This window comes from Electrophorus electricus, chromosome 12 (assembly GCF_013358815.1).
Source record: "Electrophorus electricus isolate fEleEle1 chromosome 12, fEleEle1.pri, whole genome shotgun sequence".
Classification (NCBI taxonomy): domain Eukaryota; kingdom Metazoa; phylum Chordata; class Actinopteri; order Gymnotiformes; family Gymnotidae; genus Electrophorus; species Electrophorus electricus.
This window is the reverse complement of record NC_049546.1, coordinates 16,930,020-16,950,285: the sequence shown is the minus strand read 5'-3', so window position 1 is coordinate 16,950,285 and position 20,266 is coordinate 16,930,020. Positions and strand designations below refer to the sequence as shown.

The window sequence follows — 20,266 nt, the reverse complement described above, 5'->3', positions numbered from 1 at the left end:
AAATTGTGTAATAAATGCACAGTTCTACAATTACTAAAGATTTACAAATGAGCAAAAACTCAACACAAAGGTCAGTGCAAGTACATGTGACTGAATTATCAAACAAGTCCTGATAGAGGTCAGGAGCTTGATAGGCATCTTCATTATGCCATGGATTAGGATCTGTGTTCATGAGCATACCAAGAAAAACACCTGATCACCTGAATGTCCCACTGCCTTCGAGCTGGAACAATGTAGACAGGTGATGTAGAAGTTTAACTTTTTGATTCATGTACACAGCATTATGTTTGGAGAGAACCACACCAAAATCTCATGTCTGGCAGATAGATGAAATGGTTCAGGGCTGCTTTGCTGATTTAGTTGCAGAATTGCTTGAGATCACTGAAGTTGTACCAGAAAATTCTAAAGCACAATCTTGTCTCTAAACATTTGACTAAATGTCATTTTAAAATTCCTCTTGAGCTTGAACTTTCATTTTGATATGTTCATTCTTTTAAAACTTCAATACCTTAACCTTAATATCTTAATATTAAATAATGTGTTAAATATCTTATTTTTCTTTTTAGAATATGAGCCATGTTAGAGGAATTTACAAGATTGCAAATATGATTTTCTTAATTCACACTCAGTTATCTTAATTTCTGGAAACTGTCTACACACCCTAAGTTATTACTGAATTATTTGCCACTTAAATTTATTGTGGCATATACAATTGAACAACAACAACAAAAAAAGATCTTTCAGAATATTTTAAGATGGATCCTTGTCTGACAGTTTGGTGCTGTTTATTATGTTAAACAATTTCATTAACAAACAAAGTAAAACTAACAAAACTGGATCAAATATAATCTTTTTGCCCTTCATGTCATCCTGATTCTGAGTTGGGTTCCTGATTCTGTGTAAAGTTCCTGTTCTATTATACTGTGATTTACCTCAATTTAGGATGGTGAAATACGATAGTTACTGTAATGGCTAAAAGTGAATATGTAGACTCAGTAAATGGACAGGAAATTAAGAAAACTGGTATTGGTAAAATAAAGTTCTCTAATTTCACTTCCCAGTTTAGCATTTTCCCTTTTGTACCAAGATAATGATGTAGATCATCGTCTATGTCTTATTTACAAGACAGCCCCAGAACTTTAACTTCTCCACAAGCTCAATTCCATTTCCTTCTCTTCCATGGCGTGGTAGCTCAGTGTTGCAACCATTAAACAATAGATTCTGTTTTAATTATGTAAACAAGCGATCTTGTTTTAAACTAAACACAAAGAAGGGTGTTGTATGGGTGCAGGGGAGAATGCACAAGCATTTACAAATAGAGAAAAGCTATCTTAAAAGAATGATATACATCATTGTTTTTAATTGGTCAAATAAAGCTTTTGAGTTAGTGGAACTAACAAGCAAAGCGCTGCTGAATTAGTGGAACTCAAGTATAATGCTGATTATTGTTCTGTTAACTCACTATTTGAAGTTTAATTCACTCAAAATTTTGCACTTACTTTGCACATTATCATAATAATGATACATTCCAAAAGACATTAGTTAGTAGTAGAAGTAGTAGTAGTAGTAGTAGTAGTAGTAATAGTAATAATAACAACAACAATGAGCCTGAAGGCGGAGCCAGTGAAGATTCGTGACATGGTATGGGACATTCGGAACCATTTGGCTTCCTATATAACCTAGGGGTGCTGATACTTCTCAGCTTTGGTTTGATTCAAATGAACTCAGACGGAAGCGTAGACACTTCTTCTCGAACTCTGGCGGGCAACAAATAACTGACTGCGCCCACCTGAGCGGTCCGTACCTAAACGAATTCTGGTGCCGTTCGTGTACGAACGCAGTACGAACTAAAAGCATCGAAACGAACCAAACACAGGACGTGATGTCACAAGATGCAACACTACACTGCTAAGTCCTGTTCTTCATTTTGGAATTATTAATACAGTGACCATAAAACAGGTCAAATAAATAAATAAATCCATTAATGTGTGGTGTACACTTCGATGGACAATCCTTGTTGTTGTTTTCTTTCTTCAGTTTTACCTTATTAATATTAGAATATTAAATACTATTCTACCTGCCTGGCTTTGCGAATATTGCCTGGAGAGATTAAGGTAGCCTGCTAGATACATATCTCTTCTCAATATTTATTCATAATTTCTCAATGCCCTCTTTTGGAAATGTACATACATTATTTGCAATAATCCGATCAGAATGATTCGTCCTCGACATACTTTGGAACTTATGGCCTACTTGGAAAAGATCAATATAGATGAAGGGGCTCGTAATATGACGTAACCTGAGTCGTCACAGAAATAAAACCTCCCGCGTGTTCTTTAAGAGCATTGTGGCTCTTAAACCAGGTTGATCGTAGGCAATTTGATTTTTGAAGGTAAGAGAAGAACAGGTAATATATCGCTTATCAACTAACATTATTTATCCCACAAGTATTTTGGAAAAAATGTCATTTGGTAATGATTCGCTAACTTATTAAATAAAGACAAAATAATCTGAAGATCTGGTTAAATGTGTATGTTTTTATAAGGTTATAACTCATAACGTTTATAATTTTAGAACGCTCAAGATATTCTTGTTGGTGACAAGCTATATATAAATACGATGTATATTCAGTCTACGCCTTCTTATGTATTTAGAGCTCTTAGACTAGCTTAGGTGTTTATTACTTTACTTTCTAAACTAATCGATTCGTCAACGGCTGAGCAAAATCCTTTTTAGCTAAGAAAAGCATTAGAGTAGCAGTTAAATTAACACAAACTCTTAATATTACAGGGTAATTATTTATAATTATGGCATAAAAGTGACCATCCATGGGCCAAATTTCCTTTTTTGTTTTAATGTGATGAGTACCAGAACTTCTTGCCTTGCTTGTTTAAAATTATCCAGTGTAGCCACACGGGTTGTGCTGTTAGTGGACGCACGTTTGCGTGCGTGGCATATGGGCTCTATATTAGAATTGCATTACGAAATACATAGGTGTTGCATCTTGAAATACTTGCGTCTGATCACTTTAGCCTATTTTCCCAGACTTTCATTACACAGATACTTAGAACTAGAAGCGCAACAATCATTGATATGCTTTCATCAAACTTTTCTCGTGTTGAAATGTTAATATGATGTTGCATCAGAAAGGTCAGTTGTTATTGTACATTCTTGTACGCCCATAGGATGGATCGTGACTGCGTTTATGCTGAAGAGTAGCTAAAACAGTCGAAGCAAAAACTTGTGGGAGTTTTGGATTTCATTACATTTTACAAATGCTTTTGCTTAATTGCTGTGGAAACTGAAACATAACAAAATCATATTACACAGCTTTGTGAAACGTAAGTACGTTTAGAGGAAGTTAGAACGTGAGTAAACTGCTTTTCTAAACTGTCTGATTCACCCGTTTGATAAGCGGATAAACCATTGGAGCCAAAACTATAGCATGCCCAGATATGCTTGTACATCACATTTGGAACATCAACAATGTTTGAACTTTTCCTGTGGAATTTAAACACTGAACAGTTTTTATAGTATTTCTGGTGTGTGTCTGTAAGAATGATGTGTTTATTGTACCAAAGATATCAGTAATTGTGGTCACTGCATGTTTCAGTGTAGCTGTCACATCAATAGCTGGTAGATATGGTATTTAGATACTTTATTGATATGGTATTTAGATATGGTCAGTGCTTGACTGAGAGAAATTTGTTCCAATGTAATAATTGATCACTTGCAGCATAATGCAACTTTGCTAAACCATATGTAAATGAATAAAATTTATTAAAATTGTAGTTTGGAGTTTAACAGTCAGATAGCAGAAATGTAGGTGCGAGATGTTCTACATAAAATACCCTCTAACTTTATACCAGAAGGGAGAAGTTTAAAAAAGTACTGTGCAGGCAGTGAGCTATCTTTATAATTTTAGTGCAGGTTGTTGATGTATATAGAGGCAACAGATGTAAGCTCACAGCCAATGGAATATTTAAAGGACCACTGAGCCTAGAGACTTGGTCAGCTCTAGCAGCCTTTATACAATTCTGTTTCAGCAGCGGAGATTTTACCTTCTAATCCTTAATAATAAAGGGAACTACACTAGTGACCCCTGCTTGTACAATAGTCAGGCAAGATGTTAATGAGTATTGGATCCAGGTCTTGAAAGTCATTCTTAATCCTGTAGTCAGTTAATTGCTGTAGACATTTCAATAAAGATAATATTTCTATAAAGATAGTAAAAGATAAAGATAATATTATGATCTGATTGTACCAAAGGAGCATGAGATCTTGTATGAAATGCTCCTGAGATGGTACTGTAACACTGATCCAAAGTTTTGTTTCCTGTAGTAACAATATGAATCTGCTTCTTGTGCGGTCATCCTATTACTCATCCTCTTATGATATCACTGTTTGTGATAATTTTACTTTATTTCCTCATTTTTTGATCATAGGGATTTTTTTTCTTTTTGGTATCTTTCTAGTCTTTACTTGACCTCGGATTGCTCCCAGACATTGTTAGACATAACGTTATTTCCTGTTGGTTTGCTATTCTTTAAAACTAACTAAACAAATGTCAAGGGAAATTAAAAGGAAAGAGCACATGTTCCTTTGCAATGTAGTGTAGGTATTGCATCATAACTTACCAATGCAAACTATTATCCTACACAGATGGGATATTACATATAATATAGAGATGCATGTATTTTTCTTTTTAACTTACATGGAAAACATATTACTACTTCTATCAAGTTTCTGTGTACTTTGCCAGAGTCTGCTATCTGGTATGTGTGCTACTATTCAAAAATCTCATTCCTGACCGTAGTACTCATTAGAAGGGTCAATCCACATGGTTCAACAGCACTTTAAGCAAACCTGTTAGTAAGTTTAAAGGTGTTCACATTCAAATTAAATTTGACTTACTGTTATTTGCACTCCTGTCGGGGTATCTGAAAACGACTTGGCTAGGTTCTTTTTGCTGGCTTTTCCAGTTATGTTAATGTACATTTCAGCCTTGTGCATTTGGCACCTTTCCAGATCTACTGTTGTTGTGACAAGTGTAAAGCAAGCTAACATTTGCCTTCCTGGTGTCTCTTACAGAGTCTTCAGCATTCTCCTGCCTTCCTGTCCACCCTCACTGACCACGTGCCATGATGGAGTCAAAGTTGGCCGCCTTTGCCAAGTCATTAGTGCGCCGGCGTATGCTGGATCCCACTCAGGAGGAGACTCGCTTTGCCCGCTGTCTCTCCACCCTGGACCTTACTGCTCTGGGTGTTGGGGCTACGTTAGGGGCTGGCGTTTATGTGCTAGCTGGGGAGGTGGCCCGGGAGAAGGCAGGCCCAGCCATTGTGATTTGCTTTTTCATAGCGGCTCTGTCTTCCGTGCTTGCCGGCTTGTGCTACGCTGAGTTTGGTGCGCGAGTCCCAAAGACAGGGTCAGCTTACCTGTACAGCTATGTAACAGTGGGTGAAATCTGGGCCTTCATTACAGGATGGAACCTCATTCTCTCTTATGTAATAGGTAAGTATGTCCAGCATTTATGAATAAAGCAGCATGAAGGATGTGGAACTGTGAAGAAGTTTCGTAGTGTAGTGCCAACAAGCAATATTAAATATTAACCTAAAATGACCACTTGACATTCCAAAATAACTCGAGTGTGAGTTCCTCTAGTGTTGAATCCTAATAGTTCAATTAAGCACTGGCCTCTGAGACCTAATTAATTAACACCTTATGACAATCACATGGAATTGGACATGAAGGGAAGTGGATCTAAAAATGCATGAAGTGTTTACGCCTGTTTCTGAAGGGCCTGAGAGTGTCAGCCTGAGGTTGTCGTATTGTTGACGGGGAATGTGGCTTTGCTACCCTTGCACATACAGAAGGTCATCTGTGCTTCATCCTTTAGGTGCTGCCAGTGTGGCCAGGGCCTGGAGCTCCACGTTTGACAATCTAGTGGGACAGAAGATTTCCACCTTTTTCAATGAATCCATGTCCATTCCAGATACAGGAAATGTACTGACAAAATATCCGGACCTGTTTGCACTTATCATCATTATGCTGCTGACCAGTGAGTCCAGTACTCTTGAACTGCGCTACAATTTCTTTGAATCATGCATTGTTTCTATTGACTGTTGCATCAGATATAAGCAAATGGGATATGCAAACTTGCCAATGAATTAAGCAAAGGACTTGAAGTTAACTAGTTCACTTTGCAAATGGATATAACCTCACAGGATGTTGTGTTATGTATTAGACACCACAGGACTGTTTATACTATTCATGATATGTACGGTGCTCTTCATATTGTATTCATACATTGTTGTGAAGTATTTTTTGTTTTTTGGTGGGGTTGTGAAGTTTATAGTATTGAGAATGTTTGTGAATCCTTGTGTAATTATCTGGATTTTTTTCATGAATTCCTTCTTGAAAGTCATGATAATATATTAATAAAGTCATATTTAATAAACAACACATGCACATACCAGTGTTGTGCTAAAGTCGGTGACAATAATTCTACATCACTTGCCTTTCTTCCTATAGGTCTGCTGGCATTCGGCGTAAATGAGTCAGCGTTGGTGAACAAGATCTTCACAGGGATTAACTTGGTGGTGTTAAGTTTCATCATAATCTCAGGCTTTGTGAAGGGTGATCGTAACAACTGGAACTTAACACTGGAGGATATCAAAAACAACAAAAGTCTTCCAGTGCCCCCGTGAGTCATGTGACCTGCAGACACGATGGGCAGTGGTGGCGGGAGACTATCGTGCTTGACCATAATGGAATGTCTGGTGTGTCTACATGCACCAGATCTAAAATGTTGCCTTATGTTCTTATGTTTCTCAGGGGAACTGACTTCGGGACTGGGGGTTTTGCACCCTTTGGCTTTACAGGAATCCTCTCTGGTGCAGCGACCTGCTTTTATGCTTTTGTGGGTTTTGACTGCATTGCCACCACAGGTAGGTCCTGTTTGATTTTACTACTGAAACCTGTACAATCTGTGTGGCACAGTCAAACCAATCAACTCGTCCTCCTTTTTTTCTCCCGTAGGCGAAGAAGCCAAAAACCCCCAGCGTTCTATACCAATAGGTATAGTGGCTTCTTTACTCATCTGCTTTGTCGCATACTTTGGAGTTTCTGCAGCCCTCACACTAATGATGCCCTACTATGTCCTGGACACTGCGAGCCCCCTGCCAGAGGCCTTCAAACATGTACAGTGGGAACCTGCCCGCTACATAGTAGCTGTAGGCTCTCTATGTGCCCTTTCAACCAGGTCCGTTTACTTTTAGTGATGAACAGTAATTAGGCTTGGTTTCCTTCAGTGTTTTCCTGTGATTTATTCTTTTTTGGCTCCAGCCTGATGGGCTGTATGTTTCCCATGCCTCGTGTGATCTTCTCCATGGCTGAAGACGGCCTGCTCTTCCGATTCCTCTCCCGCATGCACAAAAAGACAAAAACACCTATGGCCGCCACCATTGCATCCGGAGTCATAGCAGGTAGAGCTGTCATGAAAAATAGGGTGTAACATCTCACCATGTGAAGACTTCCTGTTCAAGCAACTGCTTTCTTGTGACCTGACGTCTATGCATCTCTCGTTTTCTACATGTAGCCCTGATGGCCTTATTGTTCGACCTGGCCGCATTGGTGGACCTTATGTCGATCGGGACGTTGCTGGCCTACACGCTTGTGGCAGTGTGTGTTCTTGTCCTTAGGTCGGTGTTCTTTTACATTTTCTTCAGTCATGCACTAACAACAACAAAAAGGTTGCATAATGCTGGAAATAGCTGCTGGATTTAAAGCCAGTTTTGTTTTTGTCATTCTGTTCACAGGTACCAGCCAGGCAGTCTGAGCACCAGTACTGGCAGTAATCATGGTGAAGAGCATCAGAATAAGCTGCTGAATGGAACTGATACTGGGCTGGTGTCCTTCACTCCCAAGATTCTGCTGTTGCCCAGCACTCAGACACCAACCAAAACCTCTGGCCTGGTCGTATATGCCACCACAGCCATTACCTGTAAGGGCTTCCCTCTTGGACAAGCTGTGCCTGTTCTCTGCTCTGTTCATCGGCACATTTCATAACACCCCTGTGTGTGCAAACAGCTTGTTTTTTTTTTTTTTTTTTTGGTTCACATATTTTTGGTTCTGTTTAATGGATAAGATATTCTAGAAAGCAGAAGTGAGTTCCTCTTTGAGGGAACATGTGTTGTGTGTTTTTTTTTGTTTTTTTAATAAGGTTTTCTGTGTTTTTCTGTCTGCAGGTGCGCTCTTCACTCTGCTATGTATTGTGCTGGCATTGCAGGCGGAGAGTATCATAGAGGGGCATAGTGTATGGGTCACTATGGTGGTTTTCCTTGTGATACTCTCTGCCATGTGCATTCTCATCATTTGGAGACAGCCCCAGAACAGGGAGGCTATTTCCTTTAAGGTACACATGCAGTGTCCTGCATCTTAAATCTACTGCCATCTGTCTTACACTGTTAAGTGACTGCATTTAACTATTAACTTATACTTATTTGGGTAGCTTTTTAAATTTTTGTTCTTTTCTTTCGTTATGTATGCAGTCATATGTTGCTTATACCTATATAGACTTTTTAGCTGCTTGACGTGATCGTTCCTTTCATATTCCAGGTCCCTTTGCTTCCTATGTTGCCTTTGGTCAGCATCTTTATTAACATCTATCTGATGATGCAGCTGGATGGTCCAACATGGATTCGTTTCGCAGTATGGATGGGTGTCGGTAAGCTACATCCTAGAAATGTAACTTTCTCTTGAACTGAAAACGTTACCAAAATAAGTGTATCTGGATATACAATCTAGACGTCAGATAAGGTTGCACTGAATTCTTTAAATATATACCAACTGTAATGCATCTTTCACCGTATGGATGCTTTGACAGTTTGATGAGTGTACTGTTGTTGACAGTTTGATTTTATGCTTTTCCCTCATTATATCTCAATGCTTTGCTTTAGGCTTTTTGATTTACTTTGCTTACGGAATAAGGAACAGTTCTGAAGCCAAACAGAATTCCTCCAGAAATTCAGAACCTGTTCTGCAAAAAAGGAGCCCAATAAGTTTGGATGAGAAGAACAGTGAAGTTTAATTGGACAGACCCTCGGGAGAACAATATGTTCTTGTTAAGTACAGTTAAATCAAAGCCCAAATATGAAAGAGACACTTACATTGAGTACATTATTGGTATATTATAAAACTTATGCTAATTACAGATAGTAAAACTTTCTTTAACAAGTAAAGCTTGCTAAAGTAGTAAACAAAAGCTTTAAATCCATAGGACCACAGAATGTAAATGAGGGACCTTCTGTAATTGTTTAAATGACATGCACTATATAAAAATCTTGACACAAAGATTTGTGACCTGCCCATAGCCCCTTGTCATAGTTTTTCATTTGAAGCAACTTCTAAATTAAAATGACCATGAAGTGTGTGTATTAATGTAGATGAGTGTTTAATATATGAATATATTTACCCTGTTGTTTTTAATATAAGCATTGTAACATTTTATGATGGACATACAGTATACAAATGTGAATTTCATTGTTGTCTGAGGTAAACTAAACGAGCAAATGTCTTGTACTTAATGTTTTTATTTAGTTGTTTTTTGATGTTGGTTTCTTTTTCTTATTGTTTAGAGATTTTTGCATATTTTTACTATGTAAATAAATTGTACAAGTTTTGCAAGTAAATGTTTTGTAAATAATGTTATTATTTTCATAAGGAATCACATTTTAATTGTGCTTTTTAAATATGCATTATCAATGCAGTTTTTAATATTTTGCTTTCTTTTTAAAACTCCACTCCATATAAAATCCACTAATATAACAATATTGATATGGTTGTTTTCTCTGCATTACTGCCTACCATACTAATAAAGAATTTATGGTTATTAAAAACAGTTGTACAAAAAACATTATCCATAAGCAATGTTGATGTCTACATTTTCTATATTGCTGCAAAGTGGACAGTAAATTGTCTGTTATGCCTGTCTTACTTTTGAAACAATGTGCTTATTGTGACTGCCCTTGCAGCCTTGAGAGAGAAGTGTGTATCCGTCTCAATAAAACAATAAAAATGAATATATACTACTTACTTTGTTAATAAATGTATATGGTACTTTTTTTTAAACTGACCAAAATGAAATATTGTCTTTAAACTTCAACTCCCAGACATGCTAGCAGGGTTAGGTTTCCTGTGTACATGGCCAGCTGATATCCGGTGTCTTTAAATTCTCAGCCATTAATCTGGACCGATCACTGTTGTTGCTTCCAAGTGAATAGAGTAATAATAATGATGGATGTACCCGTTAGCTAATGGATTAATAAACCATCGCCTTATTAAGCGACTTTATTTAGTTTATCTAGAGAGTATTTGAGACGAGGAAAGTTGTTCATTTTTGTTGACCCCGTTCGTACTCCGTGATCTTTCTCGGTTCTTTATTTTCTGCCGCAGTCAGAAATTATTCCAGCCTCAACCAGACCGTGTTTTTTGAAGGCACTCGCGTGCTAGTGGAGGCCAGCTATCTTAGCTTAGCTACCTCGGTTGGCTACCCAACGACGACGGTGCGTTTTGTTCTCAAGGGATTTGTCAGCAAAATATACGCTGCCGGTCTTGTGACGTTGCTCGTTTTTTGCTTTCGTAGTCTTAATCTTGTATAAAGACATTTATTCACGTAACCAAAAGCCCTTGGTTGTAGTTTGTACGATATCTGGCTAGCTAACCTAGCTAGCTGACTAGTTTGCTGTTGGCAACGTTAGCTAGCTAACATAGCTGGCTAACTTTATTGCGGTCAAATAATGTTGCTACAACAGTGACATTATAAACCAAAGGTCAGGCGGCGTCAAAGGTATGTGACATTTTATCGTGACAGTTAAGCAGGGTTTTATAACGTAAGAATCATTGAACGCTGCGTTATAGCAAACTAATCAGCTGTTGATGCTCAATACAAATGTCCGCTTACGTTTCCCCACTGCACATTCACGCTGTTTGATTGATTTATTTATATATATATATGTGTATGTATATGTATGTATCTGTGTGTTAGATAGATGGATAGATAGATTGATGGATTGATTTTAGGTGAGTAATTGCAGTGTACTGTAAGAGATGTAGAGAGAAAAAATTGTATTGAAGTACAGGTTCCAGAGAAATAGCATGAAAGAGGTACATCACACAAATATGCATATATAGCGTGTTTGTGTTTATGTATAAATGTGTATATTTTTGTTTGACTGTTCATGTATGTAAATACATGAATGTGTTGTATTGTGTGGTGATTGTTTCAAGCACAAATGGATATTATAAAATTATTTTATTCCATGCATTGTAAACAAAATTGTTGATGCTAATTGTTCAATGTTTAACTTGGTGCCAGGCTGTGTAAAGCAGAGAAGGACTTGAGGGATTAGCACATACAGGGTCTTTGTGTCACTATTTGTCCCCCACCCACCCCCAACGCATCAGTTTCCTGCTGGCCTTCATCTATGACCACCGCCATGACCGCTCAAAGAGAGTCCGACGCAGTGAGTAATCTGCTTTGCTTAATTCAATTACATTTATACAGTTCTCTAATTGTGGAATTAGAAAATATGAAATGAAGAGCCTAACTGGACTTGCATCTAACATGCATATTAAAGTAAACTTTACACCGCATTCCACATTATTATGCAAATTTCACTTAAGTGTCAAAGATTTAACTTTGTTTTTCAATTAAACTCATGGATGGTATTGTCTCGGCTCTTTGGATCACTGAAATCAATCTCAGACACCTGTGATAATTAGTTTGCCAGGTGAGCCCAATTAAAGGAAAACTACTTAAGAAGGACGTTCCATATTAAGTAGGCCACAGGTTTCAACCATTATGGGAAAGAAAAGGGATCTCTCTCTGCTGCCGAAAAGTGTCAAATAGTGCAATGCTTTGGACAAGGTATGAAAACGATAGATATTTCATGAAAACTTAAGCGTGATCATCATACTATGAAGAGATTTGTGGCTGATTCAGAGCACAGATGGGTTTGTGCAGATAAATGCATAATGAGGAAGGTTTCTGCCAGACAAATTCATCAGATTAAGAGAGCAGCTGCTAAAATGGCGTAACAAAGCAGCAAACAGTATTTATTTGAAGATGCTGGTGCCTCTGGAGTCTGGCGAACCTCAAGTTGTAGGATCCTCCAGAGGCTTGCAGTTATGCATAAACCTACTATTTGGCCACCCCTAACCAGTGTTCACAAGCAGAAATGGTTGCAGTGGGCCCAGACATGCATGAAGACTAACTTTCCAAACAGTCTTGTTTACTGATGAGTGCCATGCAAACCTGGATGGTCCGGATGCATGGAGTAGTGGACGGTTGGTGGATGGCCACCATGTCCCAACAAGGCAGCGACGTCAGCGAGATTGTCATGTTTTGGGCCGGAAACATGGGGAAAGAGAGCTGGTAGGTCCCTGAAGGTGTGAAAATTGCCTTGGCAAAGTGTATAGAGTTTGACTGACCACTTTCTTCCATGGTACAAAAAGAAGAACTGTGCCTTCCGTAGCAAAATCTTTATGCATGACAATGCACCATCTCATGCTGCAAAGAATAGCTCTGTCATTGGCTGCTATGGGCATAAAAGGAGAGAAACTCATGGTATGGCCATCATCCTCCCCTGACCTCAACCGTATTAAGACACTGAGTATCAAGCAGAAGATCTGAGGGAGGGAGGCAGTTCATATCAGAACAGCAGCTCTCAGAGGCTGTTCTGACATCCTGCAAAGAAATTCAAGCAGAAATTCTCCAAGAACTCAAGTTCTTTTGTGAAGGTGTTATCAAAGAAGGGGTCCTATGTTAACATCTAACTTGGCCTGTTAAGGTTTTTATGGAAATGGCTTTTGATTTCAGTAAATGTGACTTCTTAATGCTGCAAATTCAACAAATGACCATTTTCAGTTCTTTACCACCTTTAAAATGTTTTGAAACTTTGTTGTGCATAATTTGGAACAGTGCATTTTCAGTTTATTTTTGAGAAAGTAATCGGGGGGGCGGTTTGTTCAATAAAATTCATTTTATGCTCAAACGGATGATGACTTGAAAATGATAGTCATTTGCATTGACCATTTAGGATAATCAGAGAAAGATCATTTGCATAATTTGGAATGCAGTGTACATATTTATCTTGAAATATAAATGTCTCAATGTTTATTTGATTAATTTTAATAACAAAATACCAAAATCTTGATTTGCATTTATTGTGACGAGAAATGGCAGTACTTCACTTTCAGGAATTAAGAAGTTTCTGCATTCTCAGTACCCACTTCAGCTCTGACATGCTCTACTTTCTCATTCCTAATATTCTTCAGTTCACTGAGTTGCAACATGTAGGCCTGTAGTGCCATCCATACTTTCTTTTATGGTTTAAAGGCTATTGCTAGTGACTACAGATTAAAATTCTCTAGGTATTTAAAGGAAAGAGTACTTTTTAATTACAAATGTTACAGCTATTCATTATCATATTAATGGTGAATTTATTGATATTTTGACTCTGGTAGGGGGAGCACTGGTCTTTTGATCAGCTTTTGCCTAATGTTTGTAAACAGACTGCTGCCATGACATCGTATGTTGTGACCTTTCTTCTAATCCTTGATATCCCTTGACTAAAGTCAAATTGCTTTGCATTTTCCAGAGTAAGGGACTGGGGGGTGGTGACCTAAATTTCAGCAGAAGTACCCAGTGGTGTGCAAATGGGAGCTGTTGCTTGAGCAGGGTTAAAGGATGTGATATGAAAAGAAGTGTAATGTTTTGAACGTGTCGGAGAGCTCCTTATGGACATGGTCATTATTGAGGACCGATTTTTAGAATTGGCACTACCTAGGTCATGACTTGTGCTTCTTTCATAGTCCAATAGGTAGCATCTGTGGATTGTGTATTAAGATTGTTAGATAGCTGTACTAGGAATGCTGACTAGATTTGTCAGTGTGAGTGCACCAAAAAGGCTTGTTTTTCTGTAACACAAACTGGTTTTGTTGCTTTGGTCTTTGGTAGCTTTAAGCAGCTAGATGGGAAGTTCACTTCTCTCACTTCTCCTTTCTTATTTTTCAGGCAGACCATAGATCACGAGTCATTAGTTGCAGTTTTATGCATCTTCATGGTTCTTCGGGGGGGGTGTTCTATTTTGGCCATGCTCTGTGTGCAGGAGCTAATGCTAGCAAGTGGCTTTTAACCAAGCAGTGCCAAGACCAGCTGGCTTACCTTTTTCCAATCCCCTCCACCTCTCACCGCTGCATGAATCTGAACGAATGCATTTAGTCCCAGCCAAGCCTTGCATACATGGTGTGGGTGATGTCATGTTTAAACCGAGGACTCATTGAAAACTGGGAATGGCATGGAAAAAGTACATTTAAACTCGGGGGGGGAAGGAAAAACAGCTGAACAAGGGAACTCTTTGAACAGCTGAACTCTTTGAATTCTGTAGGTTACTCTTAAAGCATAGCACAGACCCTGTTCCTTTTCTCATTTTATTTCAGGAGCTCTATTAAGGTCTGCTGGTACCTAGCCTCAATCTGTAGTACGCCACCCCCTACGGAGCAGAGCATTGTGCAAATACGACCGCTTTTATTAGGTTCCCTAATGCAAATAATATACCTTAAACTACCATCATCTCCACTGTCTGCTTTAATGTTGTGCAGATGGCTTTCTATTCCATGATGAAGCACCTTTGCTCAGTGGTTGTGCTAAACTGGATGTCTCATTTTAGGGCTGCCAGTCCTTCACTTTTTTTAGTTAGTACAGCACAACCAATCAAGTTTCACTCTGCTCAGTGCAGTTGTCGTGGATTCACAACTTTTCAGTACTCAGGACTGCTGGATTGCTGATTGAGTGGACCTTGATGTGAAGAGCACAAGGAGGTATATGGCAGGGTGTGGTGTGGTTATGGCTCCAGCATGCATGCTGGTTCCATAGGTTGCTTGTTGCTTAGCATTACATGAGTCATGTCATCCTTGTTGCCATTTTGTTTCAGTGCTGTAATTTGGGTCCATGAGGTCTCCCAGCTGGATGTGTTCTTGACTGCTTGTGATAGTCCCACCATCTTTATTGTTGTTAATTATTATTGTTCTGCACTTCAGAGGTGTTTTTAATGGTATTCAGACAGCTGCTTTTCCCCCTGCATATCAACCAGCTTCTCACCTGCAGACGCATCCTCCTAATAACTGGGACACTTGGGGTTATTGCATTAGGGTGACAACCTGGGGGGAAAAGGAGGGTGGGGTGGAAGTCCTTCCAGTTACACCATAGGGCAGGAATGCTTCCTCTTGGCCCCACCCTCTCTGCACTGTCACCGTGGAGATGCCCATTTAACAGGAAGCTTCAGATGACACTACCAATTTCACCTCCTCAACAGCTAAGGCAGAAACCTAATTAGGAAGGACTGTCTTGTTTCTGTAGATTCCCCTGGCTGTACAATGAGTGCAAGTGGAAGGGTTATGTGATGCTTAAAAGCTGGCTGGGCGCAATGGAAAAGTATTTGCCCTCTCTTGGGGAGTTTGCTAGTTCAAGCCTCATTGATGCTACTGCCATTTGTGGCTGGAAGGCTAAATTGCCACTGCACTCTGGGTGGGGGGGATAGCATTCCTCTACCCCCGTACCCCCGGCATTCAATGCCCCCATCAAGCCAATTGTGGACTTGTGTGTTCTTGATTGTTGACGAGTGCAGTAAGTGCTATCTTCCGAGTGCATTGGCCTGGCCTCTATTGCAGTATGAACAGCCATTCAAAAATGTGGTGCTTGGTTTCACGTGTCTCGCTTGCTGCACCTTCCATGGTTTGTTGTTCTTATATGACTGGGAATGCTTGGCAATTGGCATAATGACTATATGGGGGTGGGGTGGATAAATTGGAAAGGGGGAGCCAAAAAAGTAAGCCTGGGCCAGAGATTTTAAGATGTTCATTCCCTGTCCTCCTTTCACTGATTCCAGGTGAGCTTGCGTCTGATCCTTGTGAGTGGGAAGACTGAGGACTTCACCTTCTCTCCCAATGACTCGGCCACGGATATTGCACGCTATGTCTTTGAAAACTGGCCAACAGGTAAGCTAAACTGCATATGCATTGCACGGGTGGACAACATATTGTTTCGCTTAATTTAAAAGTCCTCAGAAACAGAAGGCAATAATTCACAACTGCAGTTTTAATTCCCCTTTCATGTTAGTTGCCACTGACTGCAGTCATTAAGCATCCATTTAAATTTAGAGGGGAAAAAAAAACATCATCTTAACAGTAGTTCTCCTGCATGTGTTCATATGGTGAATCTGTCAGAAGGCATTCAGCAATGGACAAGTGCTCTGTTGCCATGCACTGCTCCTGTTAGTCTGGTAGGATCCTATTGTGCAGCTTGTGAATAAACACTGTGCTTGTGTTCCTTTACAGGCTGGGAAGAGGAGCAGGTGAGCAGTCCCAGTATCCTGAGACTCATCTTCCAGGGACGCTTCCTGCATGGCAATGTCACACTAGGAGGTGAGCTACTCACAGTTCTTAACTCCTTCAGAAACATCCTCTTTTCCAGGTGGTGGTGTCATCCATTTTTGTCTCTCTGCCCCCCCCCCCTTTTTTCTTTGAGTGGAATTAAAATATTTTTTGGCACACATTCATCTGCTGCTCTAAGATACTTTTTAATAGTGCATTTAACCTCTTGTGATGACTCCCAGGTAAACTAGTATCTGTATACTGTGCCTCTTTTTGAACAGCTCTGAAGTTGCCCCCTGGCCGAACAACTGTCATGCACTTGGTTGCCAGAGAGACACTGCCAGAACCCAACTCTCATGGTAAGAGCTGGACTGTCCCCATTGGCAACATCGTGTGTGTGTGTGTGCGCGCGCCTGCCTCCTAAGCAGCTCTGCATCTGAATAAAGGAAATGGACATTTTTGAGAACCTATGCCAGGTAGCCCCTGGCCTTGTTGGGTTTTAATCTTCCAACCGAACCATTTATTGTAGCTTCCTTAGCAAACCGTGTGGTTGCTGTGACATTTCAAATGATTGTTTTTTTCAAAATAATTGGTGCCCAGTTGCCTACATTTGATGTACAAGATTGGACATATTTAGGAAGCAGATTTTGATGAATTGACCTTTTGCCTCCTTTGGGACAGGGTCCTGAGCAGCAGTGTAATTGGCTACATTACCGTAGGTTAGGGTGCATTGTCTCTGGAGCCTGATGGGAGGTATTGTTAGGGGCGGTGCTTTGAATCAAATTTTGTAGCATGGTAACTCGAGATATAAAGTACATTCTTATTGATGGTGTGAGATTAAAATATTTTAAATCCTAAATAAGTCATGAGTGCCATTATTACAGCTTGTAACAAAAAGTAATTTTTCTCCACTCAGAGAATGACATGTACAAGAGATGTGTAGTCTGGGATGATTAGATGCATATCCTTCTAAATATGTCACAAAGTGGCTTTGGAAACTCGAGATTGTAGTCCATATAGAGACTTTGATGCTTTATTTTCAGTTTGTAAAGAGTGTCTAAACTTTGCTTAGTATTCAAAGAGAAGCATGTCAAACAATAGCAAACATCAGTTTGAAGGCACCTCATGTTTCCCGCTGTTGATTTCTCACTAGCCACTTTAACGGAGGGTAGAGGTTTCTAGTAGTCACCAGTGGGCACTGTCTGTCCATAGCTCTACATCTGGTGGGACATTTTTGGGTGTTGGACCACTATTAGCCCACTGAGGGATAAGATAATAATTGATCCTCATACCCATAGCCATGCCCCTACCATGTTAGTATTAATGTTGCATCTAAATAATATTTGAGAAACACGACGATGACCCGGCATCTAAATAACGGACGACAACAACATAGATTTAATTTATGAGCATGTTTTGGGTATTCTCAGTACTTTTAGAACAGTAATGAACTGTGTGATGGTGATTTTGTGGTACACTGTGTTTTTCAGCTTTTTAAGCCAACCCCAGCAAAGCTAAATATCAGGACACTTGTGTATTGCTAAAAGAGTGAGTGTGCTGGTGATGTATTTTTGACCCACCCTATTTTTGTTAGCCTGTTTGTTTGTTTTACATTATGATCTGATTTGACTTTCACTCTCAAGGCTACATAAAAACAAAGCCTAATAGGAGGAGTATGTAGTGGGTTTATTATTAGGTGTCACTTGGCCCTTTCCTTATGATGTTTTCTATATTTATTTTAAGGCCAAAGGAACCGGGAGAAAACTACAGAAAGCAGCTGCTGCCTATTGCTGTAAACAGAAGAACGATCAACCCACTGCTCCCACAAACACGCCTCCTCTGCCCTGCCACCTTCCTCTGCTTACCAATCAATGTGATTGATGAACAGCTTGGGGGTTCAAACTGATTTCTGTTCATTTAGTTGATTTAATCCTGTACAGTGGCTGGTACCTTTCTGTGCCAAGTAATTGATTCTGTTTTGCTTTTTTTTGGTTGCCAAAATTTCTTTGCTTAGTCAGGTCATAAGAATTTGTACATAGCCATAGAAAATGTACATTTAATAGAAAATGAATGGCAGTAACATGGAATACCTGGATCACCGAAAGGCAGTTGACAACTAGGAATTCTGCATCCTGAAAAACAGGAGCCATCTAAGGAATTCGGTGTGCTTGGGTGAAAATCTGGAGGTCCCCTCTTTCTGATTGGAAATGGATTTCGAACTGGCTTTGCTTTATAAATGCTGGCTGCATTTTAGACTCATTTCTGATCATGAAGTCAAGCGCAGTATGTGTGTGGCAGGCCTTGGAATTACATTTGACTCAGATCTTGCCCTCTGGGGCATCAATTGTTCCGCTGTGACCTGGACAGTACATGACAAAGCATCACTCCTCAACATGATCTCCACCACCTGCTGTGAAGACCTTTTTTGCTTCATACATGTAGGACCAGTATAGAGGAGCTGATGGCACATGCCATGACCACCCATGTTTGCCTTTTGGCACAGGACCAAGTGGTCGTTTGAACCTAGTTGAGAGGCACTTTTTTTTTTTTAATTTTTTTATTTTATTTTATTTTTTTATTTTATTTTATTTATTTTTTTTTTAAACAGTTGTTTTGATCTGTGCATGCCCTAGTGTAGTGTTTTCTTACCCTGGGTGTGTACCTGTCGTCTTGGAAAACTGTTCACCTCTTATGTGCTTAAATAGTGAAGGCCCCTCCCACTGAACATTGCGTGAAAAGGTTGTCAAATGTGCTTGATCTTGAAAAGGCATTTGGTCCAGGCAGGAGTTCAGTCTGCAACCTCATTCGCCTAATCAGACTGTCTGCCCACGCATCCCGAGGAATGGCCATCACCAGCCAGCTTAAGGAATAGGATAAGGGAAGTATCGGAGGGCTCCTGTGTGAACACCTCGCCCATAGGTACTACACCAGAAGCACGGTTGATGTCTGGCGAGGGCAAAGATGAGTGAACAGGAGATCGACCCTTAATTCCCGCCAAACCCCAAACTTGGGTGTTTTAATTCCTAATGTTTGTATGCTTTCTGTATTTTCATTTGCTTCTAATTGTGGAGAATTAATATTATTAATAATGGAATTCTTAAAAAAAAAAAAAAAGGACTTTGTAATCTTGTCAGTGTAGTTCAGATTTTAATTAGTAGACATTTAATGGCTGACTGTGTGTGTGTGAGATTTTGGGGGAGGGATGGCATGAATGACACAGGAGAACAGATCAGCCGTGAGTGTGTTGAGGAAATGGTCCTGACTCTCTCCTTTTGAGTGGCCACCCTTCAGTGAGTGAGTTTTAATCATGACTGCTGTGGAATTGGCTTCACAATATTAAATGTAAAAATACAATCTGCTTAAAAGCCTGTATTATAAATTAATTAAAAAAAATCTTTGAAGTAATCTCATGGCCTTTTCTGTTTTATTTTTCATTTTATTTTTTTAGCACACCATGTTCATTACTCTTACAAATTATGGATGACTTCTCAAAAACGTGTGCTGACGAGGCGTCTGGACTCCCCTCGCCCAGCTTCAGTCTCTAGATGGCGGTGTTGGTTTAGTTTTCTAAGCAGATGATTCATGGTCCTAACCTACACCCTCATTAACAGTCTCCTCACTGCAGCTGAGAGCAGGCCATAGTCAGCCAGTGTTTTAATACTGGTTAGAGTGAATGATGTTATTACATTCAGGCCTTACTATATGTGCATATTATATATGCACTACATGACAAAGTATATGGACACCCTGCTTAATGATCATGTTCAGGTGTTTCAACCACACTGCTTGCTCACAGGTGTATAAAATAAAAAAAACCATGGTTATGAAATCTGTC

At 39.5% G+C, this 20,266-nt stretch overlaps 2 protein-coding genes across 5 annotated transcripts; both read left to right on the top strand.

Moving 5' to 3' along the window:
• The first annotated feature begins 2,317 nt into the window (after positions 1–2,317).
• Positions 2,318–9,655, top strand: slc7a3b (solute carrier family 7 member 3b). 3 transcript variants are annotated; one of them, XM_027012999.2, is made up of 12 exons: positions 2,318–2,392; positions 5,092–5,511; positions 5,897–6,058; positions 6,532–6,703; positions 6,835–6,947; positions 7,039–7,261; positions 7,345–7,484; positions 7,598–7,700; positions 7,818–8,002; positions 8,247–8,413; positions 8,617–8,725; positions 8,958–9,655. In XM_027012999.2, the coding sequence occupies exons 2-12, from the start codon at positions 5,142–5,144 to the stop codon at positions 9,086–9,088; spliced, it is 1,875 nt and encodes a 624-aa protein (XP_026868800.2). In that variant the 5' UTR covers positions 2,318–2,392; positions 5,092–5,141; the 3' UTR covers positions 9,089–9,655. The 3 variants fall into 3 exon arrangements, with proteins under 3 accessions (XP_026868800.2, XP_035388113.1, XP_035388112.1); XM_035532220.1 differs by having other exon boundaries at positions 2,354–2,407; XM_035532219.1 differs by lacking the exon at positions 2,318–2,392 and adding an exon at positions 3,107–3,341.
• A 574-nt stretch (positions 9,656–10,229) lies between these two features.
• ubl3b (ubiquitin-like 3b) lies at positions 10,230–19,836 on the top strand. 2 transcript variants are annotated; one of them, XM_035532269.1, is made up of 6 exons: positions 10,230–10,562; positions 11,375–11,522; positions 15,948–16,056; positions 16,396–16,482; positions 16,713–16,790; positions 18,175–19,836. In XM_035532269.1, the coding sequence occupies exons 2-6, from the start codon at positions 11,484–11,486 to the stop codon at positions 18,225–18,227; spliced, it is 366 nt and encodes a 121-aa protein (XP_035388162.1). In that variant the 5' UTR covers positions 10,230–10,562; positions 11,375–11,483; the 3' UTR covers positions 18,228–19,836. The 2 variants fall into 2 exon arrangements, with proteins under 2 accessions (XP_035388162.1, XP_035388161.1); XM_035532268.1 differs by having other exon boundaries at positions 10,230–10,846.
• Positions 19,837–20,266: the final 430 nt, after the last annotated feature.

Excerpts from the sequence above, each read along its gene's own strand:
- slc7a3b (XM_027012999.2), top strand. The coding sequence starts at position 5,142 with ATGATGGAGTCAAAGTTGGCCGCCTTTGCCAAGTCATTAGTGCGCCGG. Across the intron at positions 6,948-7,038 it reads TGACTGCATTGCCACCACAG|GCGAAGAAGCCAAAAACCCC; the intron begins GTAGGTCCTGTT and ends TTTCTCCCGTAG. Across the intron at positions 7,701-7,817 it reads GTGTGTGTTCTTGTCCTTAG|GTACCAGCCAGGCAGTCTGA; the intron begins GTCGGTGTTCTT and ends TTCTGTTCACAG.
- ubl3b (XM_035532269.1), top strand. The coding sequence starts at position 11,484 with ATGACCACCGCCATGACCGCTCAAAGAGAGTCCGACGCA. Across the intron at positions 11,523-15,947 it reads CTCAAAGAGAGTCCGACGCA|GTGAGCTTGCGTCTGATCCT; the intron begins GTGAGTAATCTG and ends CACTGATTCCAG. Across the intron at positions 16,791-18,174 it reads GCCAGAACCCAACTCTCATG|GCCAAAGGAACCGGGAGAAA; the intron begins GTAAGAGCTGGA and ends ATTTATTTTAAG.